Genomic DNA, 27,572 nt, shown 5'->3' with positions numbered 1-27,572 from the left:
CATTTCTCTGTGGAGAACGGGTCCAAAATCCTTATCAACCTTAGAATTTCCTAAATATATTTACTCTTGGAATGAGCTAAGTTTTCATGGCGGCAATTAAGGGACATAACTGTACTTGATCATTTTTAGCTTATTCTATCCTATTGTAGTTAGAGAATTCGAGTATCGTTATGGAATTATTTTTGACTCATCAAGAATAGTTCGAATGGTAAATCACTTTTGTTATATGAATGGAGTTAGGAAGTATCATTATACGCTCTCTGTATGAGGTATTTTGTATGGGTAGTGAATGTGAAAGTCAATAATCTTGATGCCGAACCAAGGTTATGCTTATGTAGTGTTTTAATTGGTGGTAGCTTTATTTAAGTGGGAAGCCGTATTCTTCCAGCTTCAAGGCTTTAAGTATTGGCGATGATTTCATTCCGGAAAATGGGCGTTGGAATTTCAACAACAAAACACTTGTGAAGACAACTAAGATAGAAGTGGGACGCTGTTAACTTCTCCATGTGATGTGATCAAGAAGTTCTCATTGTCACATGATCAAGGGTGGAGGTAGGAAAGGAATAAAATCGAGGCTCCCTTTGATGTGTTTGAAGAGAATCATCATTCTAGATACACCTCGCTTTTGATTAACGTTGGGAGGATTTTGAGGATATGGAGTTCAAACTTCCTAGACAACCACAGTTTTTCTAATTGCATCCAAGGGATGATGGCATTATGAGAAAGCTGCTTCTAGACTTCTATACAAGTTCAGGCAAACAGAAACCCGACAAGATTATCATCTTGGTGTATTTATATTTCATCATGCTACATGTTTCACTTCCAAGCCTTTGGAAGTCTTTATGAAGGTTTTGAGTATTAGATGTTGTTTAGTATCACATTTCTACCCCTAGACTAACGATTAGTCTGAAACGAGTTATTCAAACCTTAGTGGACGAGTTGCACCTTGTTCGTCCCACCATTAGCATGGTTGCATCATACCATTATCTCTATTTTAGTTGCTTGTAACCACAGTTTCAATTTTGGGTTAGCTATGTTACCATTGGAGTTGACATACCTACCTTATGCATAGTGCACATTTGGTAGACGCTTACTTTTGTTAGAGTTATGGGTAACTACGGTTACATTCCTGATTAGGAGTATGGCATCATTTGAGAGATAATATAAATATTGTTGTATGCGCAGCTTGTGATTTACAAAGAGTATTGTGAATAAGTATTTGAATGATTGAATTTGTTATGTAGAAAATTTTATGTTATTGACGATGTTGTCTAAAAAGGTAGTGAATGAGCACGATCGAGACGTATATGTGTATTTCCCAATGAGGGGCAAGATGGTAATATTGCACCCTCGGGGATTGTTACTTGCTTATCGAGACAACGGTGGGTTGTCAATATTGCGAGTTGTAGACCGTAATATCAATAACTTATTTGTTGGGTTCGTTAAGCAAGTAAACAAGTAGGTCATTCTACGTTAGTATTTGTATTTACTTATTTAAGTAGTAATTTGTTGTTTGGGCTTGACCCAAAGATATTACAAACTTAGTTTCGAAGTACGTTATACTATGAGTGCGTTTGTGAAAAATATTTTATCTTCGCTTTTGATTTCAATATAACTATTTTAATTTTACTTCACTACAAATGTATTCTGATGTTATGCTTTATACGTCTATTTTATTTTTGGACCCTATGTTATGCTTTATATGTCTATTTTTGGACCCATCCCTAATTTTATGTTTTTACAAATTTTAAAAGCGTGATTTTACGAAAATGCCCTTAGAGGCGAGGGTCTTGACTTTCGTTGATCAACATATAGTGAGATGTATGAATTAATCCTTTAGCATTTTCCTGAAGTACTCGACATTACGGACTCATAGGCGCAAGCAGAAGAGGATTTGGGGTTACGGTTAAAGTTTTATGGAATTGTAAACTCGAGAAGTACTTTTGTTTTAGTCACTATTTATATATTTTTATAATGTTTATATTTATTTATCATTTAGTTATTTTTTTAAGTTGAAGAAGAAAAGAAAGAAAGGTTACTGCCCAATCAGAAAGAAGAGAGAGTGGGTGACTAACCAGAAGAAGGAGGTGAGGAGATGGCCAATCGGGAGGTTGGAAGAGAGGGCCAAGGATGGAATGAAGAACAGGGGATCAGGAACCCTTTCTCCTTGACCCGTTTCGGACCATGACCCGCATGTAGACCCAACAGCTCCAATCCAAATTATGGGGTCCTCTAGCAATTTTTCAGGTGAAATTCACCGAGCTTTCACCTGGGAATTTGTTCACGACCTCTCCTTTCCTATTTCTACCAAAAACCTAAGTCAATTGGGGCTCCAATTCGTAGAAATCGAATCAGGAACCCGATAGGTGCACGACGGCAAATCCGCCATTCCTACAACCATTTCCTTCGATTACCACCACAGTTAGCTTTCCCTTGGACCCAGGAATAAGACCCAACCGGTGGTTGGGGCGGTGGAGCTTCGGAGATGACGAATCGACAACCACTATTTTCTAGGGTTCCGATGGGTTTGAGCAAAATTGGAGCTTTTCCTAGCCAAATTAGACTTGGCTGGAGGTATAAATTTTACTTTACTCATTGAGATCTTCATTCCTGTAAATTTTGGTAATTTTTGGAAATAGTTGGATTTTCCGGCGAGTCGAGGCAGCCAACCGCCACCCACGATGGCTCATGCGGTGGTGTGTGGCCAGGGGTCGATGATGTTATTCTTAGAATAAATTAGATGTCTTGAGTTCAATTTTGGTAATTGTATGACGTAGGTTGATCATTTGGACCTAAATTCATTACGATATGTTACTTGGTAAAGATGTGAATCGATGATCCGACCGTTGGATCGTCACCAAACTTTAATATGTTATAGTACGTAATATTTGAGGACCATAGGAACTTACGGATCGGGAATCCGATATACGGATCTTCTCGACTTGGATTTGTAAGTTCATAAAATAAAATGTTAACCGCCACTTGGTTTTCGCAATTGGCGGAGATCCGACCGTTGGATCGTAATAGAACTTTAGGATGTTGTCTAGAAGTATAATGTGGATCTTTGGAAGTAAGGGATCGGAAATCCATGATGCAGATCTTCCGAATCAAACTACGTACAGATGTGTGTTATGCAAGTTACATATTTTATTGATAAGAATTCTGAGTTGTGATTTGATAATTGTTCTAGGCGCTAATCGTTCATGACACCTCTATGGTTGTGTTAGGGAGTTGTAGCGTGAACTCTAGGTGAGTGGGCTTTTGTTTTCAGTATATATATGTATGCTTGGTATTTTTCCCAGAAAATGCGTTTAAATGGAATTATGTTTTGAAATGCCATGCCTCATGATTTATACTTAGATTATGAGTTAGTATAGTATGCATATTGTGTGATTTGATGCTGTGGACGCTCAGGTAAGTACCAGGTGAGTTATAGATTGTTAATGTGAGTTGATGAGTATATTGAGATGCATTGAGAGCTCATAAACCTGCACCCCGGTGTTAGTGCTCCCACCCATGGTTAAGGCACAGTCCTTCACGTGATGTTCACCTCCCGCACCATACACTCATCTTGGATCCAAGTTAGGTGCACAGTCCTGTCGTACAGACCACTATAAGTGGTTCCGACTCGTAGGTGACCCGCGATTATTCGTACAATCTTCACGTGATCGTAGCACTTGAGCGTATTTATTTACACACAGTCCTGTCGTACAAACCACTTTAGGTGGTTCCAACTTGTGTGCAGGTATATTTGTTGAGATGTGGAGTTGAGCCGTACAAGTCATGTTAGGTGACTCCGGCTGACATATCATTTGCATTGATTGATATCACCTGGCTTACATATTTTATGCTGAGATATTTAACAAGGCATATATGTGGATTTTGCTAATTCGAGTATGGTTTCGATATATGTATATATTCTATTTTCTGGGAAATTATACAGGTTTTACGGCGAGGGGTTACTACCTTTGATAATTGAAATGGTTTTTAAAAAGCTTTGTTTTTGCCCACTCACATTTTCTGTTTTGCGCCCCTCCAGGTTTTAATTGCTGAAAGTTCGTATCGACGAGGATTCTTGGCAAATCTAAGGATAGGTGGTTACTTTTGAGGGTATAATTCTTATCCACTCCACTGTACTTACTTATGTTCTAACGTCACGTGTGAAGTGGGTTCATTCCTGCTCACCAGCGCACTCTGGTATTTAGGCACTCTTAGGTTTAAATTTATTCACATTTTTCCACATCATCATACTTCATGGCTTCGTCACCTCCCAGGTATCGGCCAGCACAACTCAATTCGGAGTCCTAGTGGACATTCGGGGTCGGGGTGTGTTATTTCGTCATTTGCAAATTAGGTACACCATTTCCACAAGTATACCACTATAAAACTAAAAATAAAATAAAAAACACACAATTAATAAAAATAAAAAAACCAAATTCGTCTAGGACCACCTAGGTGCCGCCTAGGACGGCCTAGCTCTAGACCCAATTTTTGAAACGATTTGCCCTAAATCGGGACGGGTCTTCACCACCTAGCTCTTAGGCCGATTTTTAGAACACTGATTTCGTCTAATATTTTTTGGAGCATTTATATTGGGACCACCCAATATTAAAATCCTGGATCTGGCACTATTGGTCTCTAAGCTTGTCCACCATCAATCATTATGATCATTCTGTGAAAAATATCCTCTAAATAAGGATCAAAATAACAAAAATATCTTCAATTTAATAAACAATAGCCCAAATGATTTGACAAAAATTAAGGGTATTTTTGTCATTTTATTCTTATTTAACTGAGATTTTTAACAGAATGACCAAAATGATTGATAGTAGACAAACTCAATGATCAGTTCTATTGATTTTAAATCTCAGAGACCAAAATGAAGAGTTATGCCAATCTCAAAAGTCAATTTGGCTAAAAAAAGCCTTTCTAGAAACGAATAATTGTATGTAGTATATGACAAAGCATAATGCAAAACTTAACAACACGCTGTATCAAACTCGCCTTGCAGCGCTAGTGAGAAAAAGAGCTTAATTTCCAAGGACTGCAGCTGAAATGACCAGAACTAGTGAAAGAATCCCTTGCCGGAGTACTTCTTAAACTCGAGCACTGCCCTTTTGAAAAAGAAAATGAAGATGAAGATGAAGAGCTTGAGTTCCGAGGTGAAGTTGACGATGCCATGAACTCAGAATCAGAGCTGCAAGACTCGACCTTATCAAACTTACATAAGCCACCATTGTGTTGCAAATTATTCTTACGTTGTTGTTTTCCCTTATTTTTTTTACTCCAAAACTTGAGCCTATGCAGAGGGCTTGTTGGAGGCTTATTAGTATGAAGCTGCTGATCAATGCAGGGCTTGGGTAGCCCTAAGCTGAGCACAGCCGGAGGAGGGCTTATTGGTGGAATTGCTTCTTCTTTTGGTGGGTTCCGCGGTGTTCCTGGCTGCAGTTCCCAGTTAAATTGAACCCCTTCAGTGCTCCTGCAGTAATAAACCCTAGAAGAGCAACCCAATGAGGATGAGGAGTTTCTTAAGAGGTTTCTGTTGAACAAAAACTCTTGATCCCCTCCAAGTACCGAAACTCCTTTCGTTTCCATTTTCCTTCCAGGCTCATAACCCATTATTTCGAATGAAATTGAGGACTTGAATCGATGTGTTTCACAGTTTTGTTTCCTGGGTTTTCGAGGCAGTGATGAGAAGTTTGAGGGTAGTTTTGAGTTTATAGAATGGTAGTGTATAAATATAGAGACATTTGAATCCAGTTTTGAAGGCATGTGATGGTGTCTTAGGGTGCATGATCCTCTTGTTTTGATGATTGAAGATTGATTGGCAATCTAAAAAGTTAATTTAAGTTGATTTATGTTAATTTATATGCAATGTACTTGTGATTTATATGAATATTGCAAGTGATATAGGTAAGGAAGGCAAAGAGAGATAGGAATATTACCTTTATTCTTAAGCTTACGTTCAACACGCATCCAATCAAAAGCGCTATTGGTGTTGGGCGGCCTGTCTTGCATGTGCTATTACCAAACGCTTAAGACAAGTCACCTTTGCTTCTTATTTACCACTTGCCCTTAGTTTTGAAGGCAATTTGCATGGAACTTGCCCTTAACGACACATTTGCCCTTAATTTTGAAGGCAATTTGGATCGAACTTGAAAAACTTAATGGTGACATAGTTCAAGGGATCAAGTAGCTAAAAAAAATAGTTCAAGGAGGACATTGACACTCACGTGATAGCTCATAAGGTTAAACGACAATTTACCCTTAATATGTTGTGCATATGCGACCTCTAATTACTTAAAAAGGAAATAAATCGACAATTATTGGACAAAAAATTTGAGTTCGCAGTCACATCGCTATGTGTTACAAAGCTATGTGTTATTCAGAAATCTAAAAAATCAAAACCACCCGTTATTTTTGGTCAGTGACAAGAACAATTTACAGAAAAATAAATCTCGTTAACATGACATTGATATTCAGTTGTAATGTTGTCGTTTCCAAGTCAAATGGAGCTCATGCACACGACCATATGCGCAAGAGAGAATTTTTACACAAAATCACGATTTGTCCCTAATCAACATATTATCTAGAAGTCTAGAAAGTTAGAAATGCCCTTTTTTGGTTTTCAATGACAAGAATAGATAATATGTTGTGTTTGTAAATCATCCTTGATTCAATGAACCGTAAAATCGCCTATAAAGTTGACTTTTCATGTTTTGTGTTTCTTGCATTTATAGTTCCAATAATATTATTTTAAACATCTATTTGTATTATCTCTCCAATAAAAATGGGATCCACATGCATTAGTGAGCCCTACCTTTATTGAAGAGATGGTAGAAGTGATAGTACAAATAGATGGTAAGTGTAGCACTTCAAAAATCTCATTTTGCACTCCAAACTTTCCATAATTAGTAAGAAAATTACACTTGTGAGCAGTGTAGAAGAGATTTTAGGATTAAGTACCTAAAACCGCAGCCTTTTAGTGTCATTTCAAATTGGTCTTAACCTTTTCAAATATTTCAAACAAGTACACAACCCATTGAAAAGGTTGCATCCATTAAGCCCCAATTAAAATCCTGTTAAATTAACTCGAGCTTACTTGTCTCCAAAATTAATAAAAGGTCATGGAAGCATGGCCTCCATTAACTGTCACCACCATCCCTATAAGGTTATAACATCCAAACCCAATGCATAACCACCAACTTCACCGTATGACACACCCTGACCGAAATCAAGGCATGCTGGCCGTCACGTGACAGTGACGTAACAAGGTGCACAGTGCGGAAGCGATAAAGATAAAGGGAAATATGAGTAGATAAAAATCAACTACCAAAGTACTAGCGAGAAAATAAGTGTGGAATACACAATCAGAGCATAAATAGCCAAATTTCAATCCAGCCAGATAAGTACTAATTAAGTAACACTCAATGACACACCCCGACCGAGATCAGGGCGTGCTGGCCGTCACACGGAGGTGACGTAACCATGTGCACGTGCGGAAGCTAATGACATAGTAATATAAAAAGTACGAATAATTAAAAAAACTAGCATACAAGGTACTAAGACAAGTGCTAGCGTAAGTGAGACGCTAAGTTCAGAGCAATAAGTCTACAGCAGTCCAAAAGAAAAAGATGCGACAACAGTACACCCGAAGGTGACCCTACGCTGGTGAGTGTCTGTCAGAAATGCCGGGAAAGCCCTCTGGGAAACCACCGAACCTGCTAAGCAACTAGAACCTGGAGGGGCGCAAAACAAAAGCGTGAGTGGGCAAAAACAAAGCTTTTCGAAAACCATTTAGTAAAATACATTCTAACCCCTCGTCGTAAAACCTGTATACTTCCCAAAAAATAAACATATATACGTATGTATAAATATGCTAATCAAGCTCAAGAATATGCCATGACAAAGTCTCATAATGAAATGCAAGTGCTCAGGTATAAATCATATCAATAACATATAATCTGGCAGCCGGACTCACCTAACGTGACCTGTACGGCTGCATGAGTCGGAACCACCTAAAGTGGTCTGTACGACAGGCCTGGGTGTAACATATATATACGCTCTAGTGCTACGATCACGTGAAGGCTGTGCGAATAATCGCGGGTCACCTAGGAGTCGGAACCACCTAATGTGGTCTGTACGACAGGACTGTGCACCTAACTTGGATCCAAGCTGAGCGTGTGGTGCGGGAGGTGAACATCACGTGAAGGACTGTGCCCTACTCTGGGCGGGAGCACTAACACCGGGGGTGCAGGTTATGAGCTCTCTAGGCGTCTCAAACCACTATTGAATGTAAATATGAATAGCACTTACCTGGCACTTACCTGTGCGTCCACAACACCCAATATGCATATGTATATGTATGCCACTACTAATGCATGTGATAATGCATAAACAATGATAATATGGTGCATGGCATAAAAGAAATAACCCTTTTCAAATAATTTCTGGGAAAATAATTGTATATAGGTATATACGGAAAACCAAAAGCCCACTCACTGGTAAGTGGAAGGGTCGTAGCCCCCCTGCCTCGAGTGACCACGCTCGTCCTCGGGATACGTATCACCTATATGCGAAACAACTACAAAAACGTTAATTTTAAAGCACATAACCAACTTCTCGTAATAACTTCTCATACATTGCTCAAATTGGACAAATGAATATACCAACGTGCTCTACACAACCTCAGGAACACACCCAAATTTTTAGAAAAATTTTTCACTGCCGCACGCGCCCCCACGCGCCGGCCACGCGCAGGCACGTACCTGGCACGCTGACGGCGTCAACTGACGCCGTAAGGAATATTCCGTTAGTTCTAACGGATTCCGTCAACGGCGTCAGGAATATTCCGTCAGATTTGACGGAATATTCCGTCTCCTTCCCCGGCTAACCTCCGGTGCCGTCGCCGTCGCCGGCGCCGGAAAATCGCGAAACCTGCAAACTTTGATTTCTCTGTCGTTTTTCAACCAATTTTCGTGATTTTTGCACCAAAATGAAGCCTAAGACTAGGAGGACACAACCATACAACTTTTAAGAGTCAAAAACTGCGAGATCTTACCTGTCACCAAACTCCAAATCCGGCCAACTTCGAATACGACGATTCCGACATCCACTCTCTTCAAACAAACTACTCTGAGACTCCTTGGGACCTCACCAAGCTACCTACGAGCTTCATTTTCCTTAAAACGTGAGATATTACGTTTGCATGAATAGTACCCCAAAACTGGCTTCGTGAAATCGACGTGAAAACGATGATAACCTTACCTGAAAATGGTACGGCTGGACTCCTCTCAGCCTCACGAGCTTGACTGTGACCTTGGTTTCCTCGATCTATGGGTGTTTGATGGGTTTTGGGTGGTGTCCGTACGTTTTCAAGAGAAATGGGAGAAGAGGGGACTCGGGAAAGAGACAGGGAAAGGGACAGAGAAGCTGGGAGAGTGACAGTGTGTGTGTGTGTGTGGCCCAACACATACCAACACCACACAAAACAACCAATAACGTAAAGAGAACGAACTAGGTGTAAAAGTGTCATTTCACACGTACGTTTTGATATTTTCGGGACGGGATGTCACACTCAAAGATAATCCTACATTGGTAGTTTGTCATAACTACCTTGAAGCCCTCGCAAGCCAGCAACGAGAATTCCTACCTAGAACCTGGAGGGGCATAAAACAGAAAGTGTGAGTGGGCAAAACAAAACTTTTCAAAATCATTTCATTTCTCAAAAGTTCTAACCCCTCGCTGTAAAACCTGCAACCTTTTCCCATAAAATTGAATATATAAACATATATCAAATCAGGCTTGAAAGCAAAATGCATCAATATTATGCCATGCCAAATGTCCCAGTATAAAACATGTAATCCAGGTGCTAAATTACAATAAAAATGCCAAGTCAGCCAGAGTCATCTAACGTGACTTGTACAGCAGAATCTAAAGCTCAACAATATATATATATATATATATATATATATATATCTCATCAACAATATGCCTGCACACAAGTCGAAACCACCTAAAGTGGTCTGTATGACAAGCTGGGTGTAAATAAATGCGCTCTAGTGCTACGATCACGTGAAAGCTGTGCGAAGTATCGCAAGTCACCTATAAGTCGGAACCACCTAAAGTGGTCTGTACGACAAGCTGGCACCTACCTTGGATCCAAGGTGAGCGTGTGTGGTGCGAGAGGTGAATGATCACGTGAAGGCTAGGCCCTCAACTCTGGCAGAGCACTAACACCGAGGTGCAGGTTAATGAGCTCTCTAAACATCTCACATAATTCTCAATTTACATACACATTCGATAACTCACCTGGTACTTTCCTGAGCATCCACAGCGTCAACCATAAATATGTGCAACTACTAATGCATGTATAAAATATATGAACACTTGGCGTGGTACTTCAAAACATACTTTCATTTAAAATAATTTTCTAGGAAAAATCAAGTATATAGATATATACTGAAAACCAAAAGCCCACTCACTGATATGTCGAAGGATCGTAGCCCCCGAGCCTCGATTGACTACGCTCATCCCCAGGATAAGTCTCACCTATATGTGAAACAACTATATAAACGTCAATTTAATGCACATAAACAAAACTAGGTAATAATTTCTCATACAATGCTCAAATGGGGTGTTTGAATATACCACCATGATCTACACAACCTCAGGAACATCCCCATATTTTTAGAAAAATTTTCCGATCACCCACGCGCCGGCCAAGGCACGTCCAGATGCGCACCCACACACGGCCACGTGTCTGGCACGCCTAACGGAAAAGTTAACGCCGTAAGGAATATTCCGTTAAAAATAACCTGACGCCATTAGCTGCAGTTAGGAATATTCTGTCAACTTTGCCGGAATATTCTCTTTTCTTCTCCGGTGAACCACCGCCGCCATCCCCGTCGCAGTCGTCGAAAACTGGGAAAAACTTCTAAATGTTATAACTCGTTCGTTTCTTCACTAAAAGTCATGAAATCTGAACCAAAATGAAGCTTATGATTCAAGGAACAAAACCTTACCACTTTCAGGACATAAATCTCACAAAAACTCGCCAGACAAACTTCAAAACTCCGGCCGCCTCTACAACTCTTCGAACCAGGACTTCCTGATAGGAGCATATTCATGCGACTTAATTAGCTTGTTCTCGTGCATTTATGTTGTGTTTATTTAGTTATTTGAGTGTTTAAGGCCACTTTTGTGTATTTTCAGATTATAAGGCCAAAGTGTGCAAGAAGATGCAAATTGGAGTCTTTTGGAGCGAAAGAGGAATGAATGAGTTGAAGACTTGAAGAAACGACGAATTCCTACTCCAACGATGAATTCTTACCAAAACGAGGAATCCTACTCAAACAAGGTTTCCCAGTTGAAGTAGGAAAGTAACCCTAGGTTTCCCGTTTTGGTAACCTTTCCTAAATTAAATGTCCGTATTTTCTAGCCACTTTGAAGTCCTTGTAGGCGCTTTAGGACACAAAACGAAGGCCCTAGGGCCCTTAAAACCCTTTGCCGTGGGCTTTTCCCTTCTCCCCTTCCCTTGCCATGCAAGGGGGGGCATTTTGGGCCTAATTTATCCACTTAAACCCTAGCCCTTTAACCTTGCAGCCGCACCCTAGCTCTATTGTTCATTCCATCTTAGATTTTCACCCTTTATTTCACCCTAGCCGACCTAATTGATTCACTTTAATTCTTAATTATTCAGCCACCTTCACACCCTAATTTCTAACCTAAGCCATGGCCCCCCCATTTATCATTGAACCCAATATACCAAAAAGAAATCTGGCCGCAGCCACCATACATTATTATTCACCTTTGCCGTGCATTCCATGATATTTTTTTAACCTAATTTTGACCCGTGGCATATTCACCCTAATTCATTCCATTCATATATATTTTTTTTTTCACGCAGCCACGAGGGGAATTCCATCCCATATTCTTTCCAGCCGTGCCTTTTCCCATCCATTCCAGCAACCTCACTTCTCTGCCGCAGCCTCTCCACCAATCCCCACTCTATTCCATACACCAACCACACCTGCACACACCTTCCACAACCCTTGCCGCACACCTTTACCACCCTAAATCCATCCCTAACCCAGAAAACCATCCAGAAATTCCCTAAACACTCTCTGCCACAGCAAGGAAAAGAGGAAAGAGGAGCTTAGACGCGCAGAAATTCAAGTGGATTCATTGGGCGTTTTAGGTGTAATCAATCCTTTGTGCTTTATGTTTAAATTCAATTGTATTTCTCTTTCTGTGAACATGAGAGGCTAAATCCCTAATTAGCTAGGGGGTGATTCGAAACCATGTTTATGCTTGCAATACGATTTGATTACTTTTGGTTGGAATTTCATGAATGGTGAATTCAATTTGTTTAACTGCTTGATCGATAAATTATTTATGTATGTTGATTGAGAGTGCACGCTTAATTTTCATGCATGAATATGACGCTAGAATATAAGTGAGTTTCACCTAATAGTTATGAACTTATATTCACAAGTAGTGGAGGTTGCTTATAAACAATCCCGTTAAATGAATTCTTGGCACTAGTTTCATGCTCATCATAGTAACGAATGCCTCGTCGACACTTATAGTTTTCATGATGCTTAATGATCTTTGATTGTATCTTTATTGTGCTTTTCACGTAAAGGACTTTTGGAGAATGTTTTGAATTGCGTTGCGCTAACCCATCCAATTCATTAACTTAAGGAAAACTTGACGGTTAATTTAAGCGGACCTAATTAACCTGGGGTGTTGAGTTTCATAATTCATCGAAAGACCAACTGAAAATCAAATTGTATGCAAGTGTGACATGTGTGGAGAAGAACCTTCTAGCTAGCATTCATCCATATTTTCATCACATTCATATTTACATTCTGCCTTTAAATTACAATCTGTGCATTTAGTTTAATTTCGTCAAAACCTCAATCCCCCTTTACTTTTGTGTCTAATTTAGTTAGAAAGTGTCTTAGTTAGTGTTTTATTGTTTAGTTTTGCATTCTTTGAGTCTAGTTTAGTGTTTTTAACGTTTGTTTTACGTTTTTGAGTCAGTTTCCAAGTAATTTAGGAAAGGTTACCAAAACGGGAAACCTAGGGTTACTTTCCTACTTCAACTGGGAAACCTTGTTTGAGTAGGATTCCTCGTTTTGGTAAGAATTCATCGTTGGAGTAGGAATTCGTCGTTTCTTCAAGTCTTCAACTCATTCATTCCTCTTTCGCTCCAAAAGACTCCAATTTGCATCTTCTTGCACACTTTGGCCTTATAATCTGAAAATACACAAAAGTGGCCTTAAACACTCAAATAACTAAATAAACACAACATAAATGCACGAGAACAAGCTAATTAAGTCGCATGAATATGCTCCTATCAAATTCCCCCACACTTAACTTTTGCTAGTCCTCGAGCAAAACAAAACAACTAAAGTAAACAAAACGAAACAAAACAAACAAAACATAACCTAAACCTTCCAACGATTGCCTCAGGGATTTCCAATGAAACATGACATGTCAAAGATCATTACTCACATAGCTTTTAGTCTTCCTTCCCCTCAAGCACATACTTAATCATAGTCACCATTCACTGGTTCGCATTTAATCAATTAAAACACATTTGGAATGTAGTAACATGCCTTAGAGAATTCCCTCAATGCCTCACTAGTTATGCACTCAATTTTCACTCATATTTTCTGACTACACACCCTACACTAGTTATATGTGAGAAGATTGATGTAAACATGAAAGACTAGTACTCACATACGTTATAACAAAGAAAGCAATTTCTGGAGTAATTAAACGTGTTTAGATATGATCTCATGAATGGAACGCTACTACTTAGATGCGAGAACCAGTGACACCATATGCTCATACCAAATTCAAACTCCACAATTGAAATGCACAACACTCAAAATAGAAGTCAAGGGTTGTAACGGGGCTTGGGGTATTGGCTCACAAGGAAAGGTAGGGATAAACAAAAGTTCTTTAAGCAATAGTAAGTAAAGTAATGAAATTAAGACCTAGAATTCCCTTAAGATGCATAAATCAACTTTTAGACAAATAGGGGAGATTCAAACCACTCTTAGGGCCTAATTCATTGTTTTGGGCCCTTACGTCAACAAACCATACTTTGGAACTCTTTTTCACTTCTTTTTCTTTCTTTTTCTCTTTTTTTTTTTTTTTTTTTTTTTTTTTTTTTAGTTTTAGCCGTGCCTATGGCACATCAACTCACATAAATACTCTTTCCCCCACACTTATTTTCTGCAACACCATAATCAAAAGGAATTCATTCATGCTTACTATGCTTCAAGAACAAGGGTACGAATGGTCCTAATCTAGGCTAGGTGAGGATGATATGGGTTAACAAAGAACATGGGCTAACATAGCTCAATGGGGTTAAACTTAAACACAAAATGAGTTAAGGGCACATGGCTATTTGGCTTTTGGTGGTGGTCACTACACAACTTCATCTTGAAGATGTGTTATGCAAATCAATGACATGCTTTGAATGAAATGGGCATGAGTTCTAGCATTTGGAACTAAGTGATGAAACGCCTTCTAAGTAGTAACCAAACAATGAATAATGAGATCATGCAACGACTTTAGAAAACAATGATGCACAGATTATTACTCTCCAAATAAACGTTTAGGCTCAAGTCTCACAGGGATGTAGCGTTTGTTTAAGTTCCTTCCTTCAAGCATGTTACAAAAACTGATTTTTATCATTTGTGATTACATGTGAATTCGTAAACTATAACTACAAACAAGCATAAACCAAAGAGTATATCCAACGTCCATCCATGTTTGTAACTTTCTTTAACCATCATGCAATTAAAAACCAAATCCTCATCATTGTGTTGGAAGGTAACCTACGACACAAACAAACACACAAAAACACTCTTTTTGGGTTTTTCAAAACAATTTTTCAAATTTTTAGGGGATTTTCGGATTTTTAAGTCAACACACACTAAAACACTCTAAAATGGCTTAAAAACACTTAAAAACAGCAAGGAACAACATTGGAAGTTATGGGTGATAAAATCCCACGAATTTGCATCAACAACATTAGTTACCCCCCCCCCCCACACTTAAATCAAACATTGTCCTCAATGTTTCAAGCATAGACTCACACAAATAACAAACAAACAAACAAAACAACAACTAAACAACCTAACATGGCAGAAATGAAATAGCAACAAAGAGAAGAGTTTAGAAACTCGAATCTGGTTGTTAGAGCAATTCCTAGATTTCCTTATTTGAATGCATGGGTTGCCTCCCACGAAGCGCTTGCTTTAACGTCTTGCAGCCGGACGATGCTTCCATTCAAACTTCCCTAGGTCCCACGGCATGGAATTGATCCTTGAATGGAAGGTGATACTTGAAGTGAACCGGCATTGGTTTGAATTCTAGTGTAGGTGCCTGATTCATCAAAATCAGCAAGTTAGTATAAAATGTAATGGAATTTGGAGAAGATGACTTACTTGTTTTGTCCGACAAGAACTCAATGACAAACACCACTCCTTTGAAAGTTTCAGAGATATTGGACTTGGCCAGATTGCATGTGATGGTTATGACTTGTCCAATGTCATTAAATTCAACTTCTTTGGGTTTTGTGGTTTCAAATATGTCCTCTTTGATGCCTTCTACATCTTCTCCAGCCACTACCTTCTCTTGAATCATTCTTCTAGGTGTACAAAGTCCTTTGAAGAATTCAACACCATCTAAAACTTGTTGTGTTGCACCAAGAATTGGAATAGCATTTTGCATCTTTGGGAAGGCTTCCACGATGTCCTTTTTACTCTCTTCTTGGTTGGGAATCAAAAACCTACTAGGAAAAGGGACATTGGGTGGAATAACATCAGAATAACATGGAATTGGGACGTCCTTACTTGTGGTGGGTGGTTTAGAGGGCTTAGGGGGCTGCGGCAAGGGTTGTTCTACCCTTGCCGTGTGCATGTCTTCTTCCTCCTCCTCAATTAGCAGCTCCTCATCTACTTCTAGGCTATGTTTGGACATTTTTAGGTCAGCTCCAACCTCCATAGCACTTCCCAAAGTGATAGCATTATGGATTTCAAAATCTTCCTTCGACTTTTCAATAGTTGAGTTGGAGAGTTCACTTTGCTCTTGAATTTGTTTCATGAACTCCATAATCTGCCCAATTTGCTCCTCCAATTTACCCAACTTCTTGTCTTGATTTTGTTCGTCCTGCGTCAAAGAGGTTAGTATTTGAAAATTTTTATCATTATCCATGGACATACTTGAACTTGATTGGAATTGTTGTGGGAGAGGTTGTGGTGGCTGCATAGGTGTTGTATAGAACTCCTCATATGGTTGCCAATATGCTTCTTGTTGAGCCTCCTTGGCTTGATTTTGTGACCCCTGCACCAAAGAATTTAATTCATTAAGAATTTGATTATAATCTATTGACGAACTTGAATTTAATTGAGCATATTGCATATGAAGTTGTGGTGGCTGCATAGGTCTTGAATAGAACTCCTCATATGGCTGCCAATATGCTTCACGTTGAACTTGTTGAGCTTCCCACCACATAGAGTTTGAATGATCCCTCCAATCTCTTTGTGGACATTGATTGGCTTGAAATCCTTGCCTATATGAAGCACCAAATGTAGGGACACTCTGCATTGTGGTCCTTTCGGCATACGGCGACAATTGAGAAGTAAGATTTGCCAATTGAGCTTGAATGCTAGCAAAATTCATATCTTACTTCTCTAGTACCTAAAATCAAAGAAAGAAAACTAAATCAAATATCAAAAGTAACAACAAACAAAGAAAACAACACTAAGTTAGAAACTAAAACGAAAACAACTAAACCAAAAAGAAAAGAACCAAGGGATTAGCAAAGTTGCTAATCCCCGGCAACGGCGCCAAAAATTTGATGCTAACTAATTAAGCACACAAATTAAAACCCTCTTGTGACAATTGTAGTAAAGATGCAAGTAGGGATCGTTCTAGACCGGGGATTAGGAGGGATTACTAAATCACTTGGAAACTGACTCAAAAACGTAAAACAAACGTTAAAAACACTAAACTAGACTCAAAGAATGCAAAACTAAACAATAAAACACTAACTAAGACACTTTCTAACTAAATTAGACACTAAAGTAAAGGGGGATTGAGGTTTTGACGAAATTAAACTAAATGCACAGATTGTAATTTAAAGGCAGAATGTAAATATGAATGTGATGAAAATATGGATGAATGCTAGCTAGAAGGTTCTTCTCCACACATGTCACACTTGCATACAATTTGATTTTCAGTTGGTCTTTCGATGAATTATGAAACTCAACACCCCAGGTTAATTAGGTCCGCTTAAATTAACCGTCAAGTTTTCCTTAAGTTAATGAATTGGATGGGTTAGCGCAACGCAATTCAAAACATTCTCCAAAGTCCTTTACATGAAAAGCACAATAAAGATACAATCAAAGATCATTAAGCATCATGAAAACTATAAGTGTCGACGAGGCATTCGTTACTATGATGAGCATGAAACTAGTGCCAAGAATTCATTTAACGCGATTGTTTATAAGCAACCTCCACTACTTGTGAATATAAGTTCATAACTATTAGGTGAAACTCCCTTATATTCTAGCGTCATATTCATGCATGAAAATTAAGCGTGCACTCTCAATCAACATACATAAATAAGTTATCGATCAAGCAGTTAAACAAATTGAATTCACCATTCATGAAATTCCAACCAAAAGTAATCAAATCATATTGCAAGCATAAACATGGTTTCGAATCACCCCCTAGCTAATTAGGGATTTAGCCTCTCATGTTCACAGAAAGAGAAATACAATTGAATTTAAACATAAAGCACAAAGGATTGATTACACCTAAAACGCCCAATGAATCCACTTGAATTTCTGCGCGTCTAACCTCCTCTTTCCTCTTTTCCTTGCTGCGGCAGAGAGTGTTTAGGGAATTTCTGGATGGTTTTCTGGGTTAGGGATGGATTTAGGGTGGTAAAGGTGTGCGGCAAGGGTTGTGGAAGGTGTGTGCAGGTGTGGTTGGTGTATGGAATAGAGTGGGGATTGGTGGAGAGGCTGCGGCAGAGAAGTGAGGTTGCTGGAATGGATGGGAAAAGGCACGGCTGGAAAGAATATGGGATGGAATTCCCCTCGTGGCTGCGTGAAAAAATATATATATATATGAATGGAATGAATTAGGGTGAATATGCCACGGCTTAGGGTCAAAATTAGGTTGAAAAAATATCATGGAATGCACGGCAAAGGTGAATAATAATGTATGGTGGCTACGGCCAGATTTCTTTTTGGTATATTCGGTTCAATGATAAATGGGGGGGCCACGGCTTAGGTTAGAAATTAGGGTGTGAAGGTGGCTGAATAATTAAGAATTAAAGTGAATCAATTAGGTCGGCTAGGGTGAAATAAAGGGTGAAAATCTGAGATGGAATGAACAATAGAGCTAGGGTGCGGCTGCAAGGTTAAAGGGCTAGGGTTTAAGTGGATAAATTAGGCCCAAAATGCCCCCCCTTGCACGGCAAGGGAAGGGGAGAAGGGAAAAGCCCACGGCAAAGGGTTTTAAGGGCCCTAGGGCCTTCGTTTTGTGTCCTAAAGCGCCTACAAGGACTTCAAAGTGGCTAGAAAATACGGACATTTAATTTAGGAAAGGTTACCAAAACGGGAAACCTAGGGTTACTTTCCTACTTCAACTGGGAAACCTTGTTTGAGTAGGATTCCTCGTTTTGGTAAGAGTCATCGTTGGAGTAGGAATTCGTCGTTTCTTCAAGTCTTCAACTCATTCATTCCTCTTTCGCTCCAAAAGACTCCAATTTGCATCTTCTTGCACACTTTGGCCTTATAATCTGAAAATACACAAAAGTGGCCTTAAACACTCAAATAACTAAATAAACACAACATAAATGCACGAGAACAAGCTAATTAAGTCGCATGAATATGCTCCTATCACTTCCTGACGTCCAAAACACTTCGTTTTTCTTCTCCGAGCTTCGTGAAGATGTTCCAAAGCTCCCTAGAAGCTTAAAATTTTCTAAAAACTTCACGATCATGATTGCATGAACAATACCCAAATCGGAGTTCGTGAGAAACTAGGGTTTTCGAAGGTTTCATGTCCAACCAAGGGTATGAATTGACTCCTAAGCTTGCAAGGAATCCAAAAACACCAACAACGATCTCGATCTACAACTGGAAGGGTTAGTTTGAGGTTTGTTCGTACGGATGTACGGAAATGGACGAAAATCCGAGAGAGAGAGTCAACGAGAAAGGTTTGTGTGTGTGTGATGTCCAGCTGAGTCACCAACCAAAAACAAATAAAAATCTTAGTTCCAAATGGGTCCAAACCAAAGAACAAACTAAACAACACCCCACAACGCCAACTAACGTCCAAGGGCAATTTAGTCTTTTCACACCCTCAATAAAAAAATAATTCGGGACAAGCTGTCACATCGTACAATTCAAGATGCAACATCAAGAAAAAGATTATGGAAGTTGCTGAAATAGTATGGACTCCCATGATGCGACTATCACTATCTTCTCCGCCCACAAAGAAGAACTGGAAACTTTACGAGGCGAAAATCGTCGAATGAGGAAATCACATGAGCAAAAACAAGCTCCTTGAAACCCTATCTAAATTATTAGCCCTCTTCTTTTTTAGGAGATTGCCCTCCTGATATAATTTCAATTTGGGTGCATTTTCAATTCAATTCAATACATGTTATATCATTGGGTTCCATAATATATAATTTATGTTTGAATTTTAGATTTTGAGGCAACTAATATAATGTTAACCATGATATACTCAGTTGGTGGGTTTTGAATAGAAAGGTTGGGATGTGGTTTTGGTGGTCGTAGGTTACCAGGTTGAGCTTGGAGTTGGTGGGAGCTTGATATATCCCGACCTTCATGTATTTTTTTAAGTTATTTTTATTATTAATAGTGTCCATGTAAACTAAAAGTGGGACGCATTCTTGTCATATGTGCATTTAACGAAAAAATTAAATGGGACTTAACGGATGTGAGATTTTAAATAGGTTGAATACTTATTTAGAATATTTTAAAAGATTAAGACCAATTTAGAATGACACTAAAAGGTTTAAAATTTGATGTACTTCATTCTTATTTTTATATTTCAAACAAAGAAAATTGTTAACGTTTGGGGTTAAGTGGCTGTTGAGTAAGTGTCCACATGTCATAATATTAGAGGCTGATACTTCTGCGGCACAAATCTTGGGTACAGAAGATTTGAAGCCTTAATGATTACATTACTTAATTACTGAGATTAGATGGGAAGTAGTTAACCAAACTATATTAAACATTCCAAATGGTTGTAATCCTATCCTCTTTAACCGCAAATTGCCATTTACCAGAATGGTGGAAAGGTATTAAGCCCTTGCATAATAATGTAGATACAAATTCCGTCAATAACTAATCTAACATCTAATTTAACAAAATTTATCGTTTGACCAAAAAAATTTCCTCTTTGACCAAAACAAAAAATCCTGTCATCCCATTAATATCTCCACTACCGACGGTACTTACATATAACAAACAGGCCAACTATCACCGTTGCATCTCGTCCTAATAAAATAATGATGTGTAGGTTTATCAAGACATAACATTGAATTACCGGATCAGGAAGCTTTGTTTGACAGTGAACTCGAATATGTCCACCATTACAGTTGCATCCCATTCTAATAAAATAATGACGTGTAAGTTTTTCATGACATGACATTGAATTACCAGATCGGAAAGCTTTTTGTGAAAGTGAACTTGTTTCATGTAAGTTGCTATTCTATAAAAGGCATCCGTTGTGAAGGTAACAAAAATCAATACAAACGACAGCAAAGAACAAATTAGAGATCTAGTACAGTGAGAGGAGTTTGCAAGAACGAGCATAAAGTAGAGATGAAAATACAATGACAAACTAAAACTCGATTAACCGGAAAGTAATATAATAATTACACGGCAATACAGATTAATAGCCTTCTAGGTTACAGCCACATACCGAATGAGTGTTGTGAATACTTCGGTCAGAAACAAGTACAGAATAGTTTACATGCTTGTTGACATTCATCTCCAGGCTTGTTAATTTCTTACCCCCTGAACATCAATCAAGAACAAAATGAGAAGAATATGTAGCTAACATCGCACTTCTTACATTCGTTAGTTACTTTGCCAAGAAGCGACCATTCGAAAGTAAGTCTTAACTGCAACGCAAGAGAAATTCAAAACTACCACAGTATAAAAATGTCTGTCTGAGAGGGTGAAATTGAGGCTGACATCTCAAAAAGCATGGTCATCAACGATCTATTGGTAAAAAGTAAACGTGTTCCCGAACTTACCGCGGTTTTTCAATTCATACATAAGATGATTAGGACTTTAAAGAGCATAGAAAATTATGGGGAACCTCTGGACGAACATATGTGAATCAGAAAAACCCTAATCCACAATTTTCAAACCAAAACCACACTCCAAGCATCTCCATGCAAGACGTAATATTGGAGGCACTTGCTATGCCATTATTTAAAATAAGACTATCTATCCTTTGTTTAACACAACAAATTTTAGATAAATTTATCCCCCATGGAAGCTCGATCTCAATAAAACCTAAGAATTAGAAGAAGTTTGTATAAAAATCTTATTTTTACCTCAACAGGTGATGAAATATTAGAATCCCTGCCAGAATTCAAATGGCCGCCATTCAGATTCCTACATAATTATGCATAACCATATAAATATCTACTTCACAGAAAGAGTAAAAGGAAAAGGGGAATACCTTGGCCTCTCGGACTTGGCCAATTGTTTAGACATTATGGATGCCTGCAACAAAACCAATTCTCTATGTTTATTCCTGAACCAAAAACATAATAAACAGCTGAATTACACCGCCGCAAATGCCTAGTCCACTCTACTTGCACAAGCTGAATGGCAAGAACAACATTTTTCAACAGGAATATAAATTCTCAAAGAAATTCTAGCATTTGAAACAGAACTAGAAAGTTGGAGATTCAGCTCCTGAACGTTGCAACTTTGTGCACTTTTCTGGTGACACTATAAAAATAAAAAGGAAACTATAACTTAAATAAATAAAGATGAATAGATGGAGAAGAAGTCCATCTAAGCATATTCTACAAAAAAGCATCAAAAGGTAACCAAGTCATAAGATATCAGACAATATAGCATGTTATGTTGTCCGACTGCGGATAAAAACTGTTGATGAGGTAGAATCATTGAATATGCGGTCATGATCCACAGCCTGGCAACTAACATGCCAAATATCCGGGCGGGGATCATTGTTCTATATATATATATATATATATATATATATATATATATATATATATGAGTAAAAGGATGAGACCTGCTCTTGAATTATGCTCCTTGCCTCGACAAGTTGAGCTTCAAGCTCAAGCTCCCTCTCGGTTACTTCAGATGTAACCTCTGCTTCTTTTTGTGCATCTTGCAATTGAACCATACGCTCCTTCAAATTTGTAACATAAGAAATGAAAGCCATCAGTATTTCATCTTTTGCAAGATTCACGATCAACATTTATTAATGGAAAACAATCTACCTTTATGGAAGCCATCTTATTTCGAAGATTTTCTTCTATTTGATCTCTAGCCATGTGAAAAGGCAAGTCAAAGACATCCTGGAAGGAGTAAACTCAGTGATATAAATAGTCTTGAACCAATGAAACATTTCATCCATGCACCATTTAGAAAATGTAATACCGTCCTCCCACCCAATGGAGACTGGGTGCAGTCAGTTTCAACTCGTTCATTTACATCACGGGACTGCTTGGATAGCCCATTTGGAGCATTTATGAAATCGCGCATATCGACCTGTAAGGCAACCAATCCAGTATAAGTCACGACCCATTGAAATATGAAGAAAAAGAAAAAGAAACTGGAGACTTCCCTCGAAAAAATATATGACTAAAAGTATGACAAACATGAAATTAGTATGGTGTAGTAAAGATGTTGGATAAGGGGAAGGTGCTTCCTATGTGCTGATTAGAGTCCCCAATTACCACGCCCATATTCAACATACTCAGAAACTTGACAAAATTAAGACATTGAACTCCCATCACAAAAGAATCCACAAATTATGATATATCTAATGCAGATACGGATCAGTTTGCTACATGGCACGAGGATAAATGCCCATAAAAAAAAAATAAAAAAAAGGATAGAAACAGACAAGTAAACGGGGACCAAAGAAAAGATTACAAATTAAAGAAAAAACAGAGGGATAGGAATTAAAATATGAAGAAACGTGATGCAGAAGGAGAAATAAAGGCTGCCACAATAGCATTGACTTGCTGATCCTAAATATTCAGGCAGAAAAAGCAGAACTTTCATTATATACGGGGTGTCCTAAAAACCGACTTAACATCACCCCAAAGTAAACTAGGACAATAGTTCCAACAAACCAAAAGCACATTAACAGGCCCTATCTCCCATAACCCTATGTATGGCTTCTGCTGCCAAACTCAAGCACAGTAAATTACGCTCTTGATTTTTAATCTGATGTAGATAGCTCAAAGAGTTATGCTTCAACATAACAATCCATGTTTCTAGCACTATTTTGGGTATTTTCCCCTCACCTACAGGAACATGAATATTACACAAAATTGACCTATCTAAATTGTTGGTAGGACTTGAAACGCAGAACTTGCACCTTCAATAATTCTTTATCATGAAACAGCAAAACACAAAAAGACCAAAAACAGGATGAAAAAAATGAAGGGTGCTTTAACAAAAAGGGCTTGGGCAAAATTTATTTGAACCAAAAACCATCCTATAACTTTATTTAATGAAAAGGGCTTAAACCTTAATGAAATGACATAAACTTTAATGAAAAGGACACAATTTTAATATAATAAAAATAACAAAAAAAGTAATAAAAAACCGACGCACAGGACCCCCGCGTGTTCATGACACACACTCTCTCTCATCTCCCTCACTATTTCTTAAACTGAACGCTGACTATTTCTGAAAACTGAACACAGGTACTATTTCTGAAAACTAACATAGGTACTGTCACTATTTCTTAAACTGAGTACTAGTACTATCTCTTAAACAGAAAACTGACTATTTCAACTGAATACGGATACTACACTATTTCTTAAACTAACTATTTCTGAAACCGAACACGTTTGATCAAATAACAGAGGTAGCAGGTAAGCTGCAAAGTCAAAAGCAAGTACAGCTGCATGTGCTTTTTTTTTTTTTTTTTTTTTTTTTTTGGGTTTGAGAAATCTTGGAGATCTATTACAAGAAGGAATTTTACAAGGAATAGAAAATGGTACATTCAAGGTTGAACACTTCAAGAAGAAACTTTACAAGGAATAGAAAATGGTACATTCAAGGTTGAACGATTTATATTGGCTCCTGATCATGAAGATAAGTAAGGGCTGTAAGGTTGAATTAAGAGCTGTAAGGGGGCACATGCATCTCGTCCAAAAATGTCTTTGATGGTTTAAGTAACCACTGAAGATAAAACCTTTCAAACTGGAGTGATTATGGGGTGTGTTTCGTGGTTGAGAGCATATGGATTGGACAAAATGAAAAATGTGGTGAATTTGGTTATGCTAAATCTTTTGACCCTTGATGATATATTAACCTAGTAAATGCTGCAGTTCAGCTTCTCAGCCTCAAACTTTTGTTTCATGGCTTCCATCCGTTCAACTAAAAGCCATATTTTCCTTTTGCAGATTCAACAATTTCTGGTTGATGGTAGCAGCATTTCCATCACCCTCCCCAAACGATCCCTTTTTCTATTTGAGTTGATTCATACACTTGGTAGCCTTTTCGGCTTCTTCATCGTATTTTAGCCTCCACTCAGCAGATTCATCCATTGCTTCCCTACTCGCAAGGTCGAACTACCGCCTAAGAAGGTCGCCTTCATCAGAAGAAATGGAATAGTCGATGGTACAAAGCAGCAAATAGACGGCAATTCCTAGAAACATGACCAGCATCAAACCCACCCGCATTTTCTTGTTGCACGCGCTTTTGGTAAGATGTTTTTTGTTTTTTTTTTTTTTCTTTTCTTTCTCTTGTCCTTATCATTAGTAAAGTTATTAGATGGCTTTTAGTTAAAATTCAAAATTTTGAAGCCCTTTTTATTAGTTTTCCCAAAATGCCCATGGCAGTCAGTGAAAATATTTAAAGATGCTGCATATAAAAATATGTACACCTGGTGAAAATTGGGAATCATGACCCACAAAACTGACTATAATGATTAAGATTACCTGCATGGATCGTAATAATGCCTTCAAATCGGAATTCTCTGCCATTAATTCTTGATTTTTTGCCTCATAAGCATCCACCTGAAATAATGTAAAGTCAAAATTTGACAAGAAAGTGGTTGCAAAAAGCTAAATAAGCCAATTAAGCTACATACAATCTTTTTATGAAAATCATTATCAGCCTTCTTTCCATTCCATGTTCCACGCTGCCTCCCTTCTTTCTGTTTGCAAGTAACATTAAGGGAGAGAAGCAAAATTAGGAGGATGAACTTGATGTTGTAAAAGGTAATTAAGTCACCCTTTGAGTACCTGAAGCAAATTCATTATCTCCATGCCTGATCTAGATTCCTTCTTTTTCTCCATCAACACTTGGTTTAGCCTCTCCTAAAATTAGAACGGCATCACTCTTTCTTTCCAAATCCAATATCTCGTCCACTCATGTAATCATCAGTCGTCACGTATAAAATCCAATTTCTCTAAGCCTAAGGAAGCCAATATGTTCTCCTCACATGATACATATACATGTAGATGTAGGAAATATTATACCTGCAACTTTATGTACTCCTTTTCTTTTTTCTTCATCTCATGCATTTGTTGAGTCCTAACTTGCTTTGGCAGCATCAACATAGCAGTGAGTGTCAGAATTTTTGTCCATTTTCACTTAGTAGCTACCAAAATTCTGAAAAGAAAGTTCATTAAATTCAAATGTCCCAACCTGATTGCCAATGACCATCCTCTGAAACTCATCTCGCTCCTGCTGTAGCTTCTCAATTTGGGATTTAAAAGCTGCTGTAGCTTTAGCTTCCTAATCAAAGAGAATTCCCAACGAATCAACAAAAAAACAAAACCAATAACAAGTACTTCTTTTAAAAGAAATGCAAGTTTCAAACCGTTCGTGTAATAGTTGCTATCTCCCTGTCCTTGACTTGTAACTGCCCCTCAAGCCTCTCAACTTTAGCTTCTAATCTTGATATGTCTGACAATAGCCTATAACAATATAGAAAACAGATCAATGGTATCACTCAGTACAATGAAATTTGAAAATTTTCACTAAATTAAAGGTCCATACATATTGGACAAACATCTTTTAACATGTTTTTAACAGAATTACTTGTCGAAAGGATCAATCTCACAAGAGGCTCAGCGAAAGGATAAGCAACGACAATGCGCTCAATCAAATACATAATAACAGTAAATTAACCCATATTTTGTATAAAACCCCAACGAGAACAAAAAGGCGGAACTTTGTACACATTTTCCACTCAAATTGTTGATTCAGAGATCTAAGTCCAAACAAATATGCATAAGTCTTAGAAAGAATCATACCGCTGTCTCTGTTCGTTAGCGGACTCTCGAAATTCAACATCCCTTTGTCGCTGCTGAACCAAGGCATACATACAATTGCAAGTCCGAGCAACAGAAACCTACCAAATAACAGCACAAACAAATTTAAAAAAAAAAATCAAATAAAATCAAATCCTAAAGAAAAAGAAAAAAGATAGGATTTTTCTGGAGCAAATTATAAAACCAAAGCAAAACTGACCGGATCATTTGCGAAGAGATCGAGTGACGCCGGGAATCCGAAGGTAACAAGCGTCTGATTCAAATACTTAATGCAATGCTCCAAATTCCCCACATCGGCAAATCCGAACTCTCTGAAGCACAAAAATTCAAAAACCCATACACACACAATGCCCATAATACATAGGTTAAAAACCCTAGAAATGGAGGTAGGGAACTGACCCGATTGGGATGGCAGACTGAAGCGACGGCTGCACCAAAACAGAAAGATATTGTGAGAAAATGGAGGATAAAATGGAAGTGCATTTGTTAGGGTTTGGAGGAATAGTACTCTAAGATGGAAGTCTGCATCCGTCGCTGCCATTGTCGAAAGCAGGGAAGCTCGCACAGAGAGAGGCCAGAGTGAGAGTCACTCAGTAGATCTGAGCAGTGTTTCAAATTTTTTCGGACTAGTTTTGGATTGAGGTGGTTAGTTTGTCGATATTCGCTTGTGGAACGGTGTACTCAAGTTTCGTGTATCCGCCTATAGAATTGGGGAACCCGGGGTGGATCTGTTTATAGAGTGACGTGTTGTATTTTAATTGGTGGGTTTTGATGTGATGGTTTTATTTGAGTGCAGGGGATCTGAAGTAAATGGCGCGGGCCTCCAGACGGCACAAAAGGCGTGAGCGAAGTGATTATTCATGGTTGACTGTTGAATTGAGGACCCTCTTGCTATAACGTGTGTTGCTTTAAATCGGAAGGCTTTCACTCTTTTATTTCGTGCACTTTGGGCTAAACATATATCAAGGTGCCTTGAGAGTGGACT

The 27,572-nt window shown here is 38.3% G+C and overlaps 2 protein-coding genes and 1 pseudogene across 6 annotated transcripts; all 3 read right to left on the bottom strand.

Annotated features, from left to right (window-relative positions):
- Nucleotides 1-4,887: 4,887 nt before the first annotated feature.
- Nucleotides 4,888-5,733, bottom strand: LOC148690166 (uncharacterized). Its single transcript, XM_088687442.1, has one exon. It carries the CDS (start codon nucleotides 5,617-5,619, stop codon nucleotides 5,014-5,016), a length of 606 nt encoding a protein of 201 aa, XP_088543568.1. The 5' UTR covers nucleotides 5,620-5,733; the 3' UTR covers nucleotides 4,888-5,013.
- Nucleotides 5,734-20,904: 15,171 nt separating this feature from the next.
- LOC137730983 (uncharacterized) lies at nucleotides 20,905-27,365 on the bottom strand. Of its 5 annotated transcripts, none has more exons than XR_015957781.1 (16): nucleotides 27,096-27,256; nucleotides 26,987-27,015; nucleotides 26,787-26,898; nucleotides 26,570-26,667; nucleotides 26,134-26,230; nucleotides 25,959-26,048; nucleotides 25,790-25,852; nucleotides 25,553-25,627; nucleotides 25,399-25,464; nucleotides 25,247-25,324; nucleotides 22,725-22,835; nucleotides 22,565-22,642; nucleotides 22,354-22,473; nucleotides 21,769-21,843; nucleotides 21,641-21,668; nucleotides 20,905-21,092 (listed from the first exon to the last, which is right to left on the bottom strand). XR_015957781.1 is itself a non-coding variant. In XM_068470011.2 (16 exons), exons 1-16 carry the CDS (start codon nucleotides 27,126-27,128, stop codon nucleotides 21,078-21,080), a joined length of 1,170 nt encoding a protein of 389 aa, XP_068326112.1. In that variant the 5' UTR covers nucleotides 27,129-27,365; the 3' UTR covers nucleotides 20,905-21,077. The 5 variants fall into 5 exon arrangements, 3 of the variants coding, with proteins under 3 accessions (XP_068326112.1, XP_068326114.1, XP_068326115.1); XR_015957780.1 differs by having other exon boundaries at nucleotides 21,641-21,701; nucleotides 27,096-27,240; XM_068470011.2 differs by having other exon boundaries at nucleotides 21,641-21,701; nucleotides 21,769-21,812; nucleotides 27,096-27,365.
- On the bottom strand, nucleotides 24,474-25,142 carry LOC148690165 (uncharacterized; annotated as a pseudogene).
- Nucleotides 27,366-27,572: the final 207 nt, after the last annotated feature.

The sequence above is a fragment of the Pyrus communis genome, chromosome 16 (assembly GCF_041283825.1).
Source record: "Pyrus communis isolate YQ-2024b chromosome 16, ASM4128382v1, whole genome shotgun sequence".
Classification (NCBI taxonomy): domain Eukaryota; kingdom Viridiplantae; phylum Streptophyta; class Magnoliopsida; order Rosales; family Rosaceae; genus Pyrus; species Pyrus communis.
This window is presented reverse-complemented; position numbering and strand designations above follow the sequence as displayed.

What these genes read in the sequence shown, in the direction of transcription:
- LOC137730983 (XM_068470011.2), bottom strand. Translation starts at nt 27,128, where the DNA reads ATGGCAGCGACGGATGCAGACTTCCATCTTAGA. An exon ending in AGGAGTACATAAAGTTGCAG is followed by an intron (nt 25,628 to 25,789) that starts GTATAATATTTC and finishes TTCTAATTTTAG; the next exon opens with GAGAGGCTAAACCAAGTGTT. An exon ending in GGAGCATAATTCAAGAGCAG is followed by an intron (nt 21,813 to 22,353) that starts GTCTCATCCTTT and finishes GTTTTGTTGCAG; the next exon opens with GCATCCATAATGTCTAAACA.
- LOC148690166 (XM_088687442.1), bottom strand. Translation starts at nt 5,619, where the DNA reads ATGGGTTATGAGCCTGGAAGGAAAATGGAAACGAAAGGAGTTTCGGTA.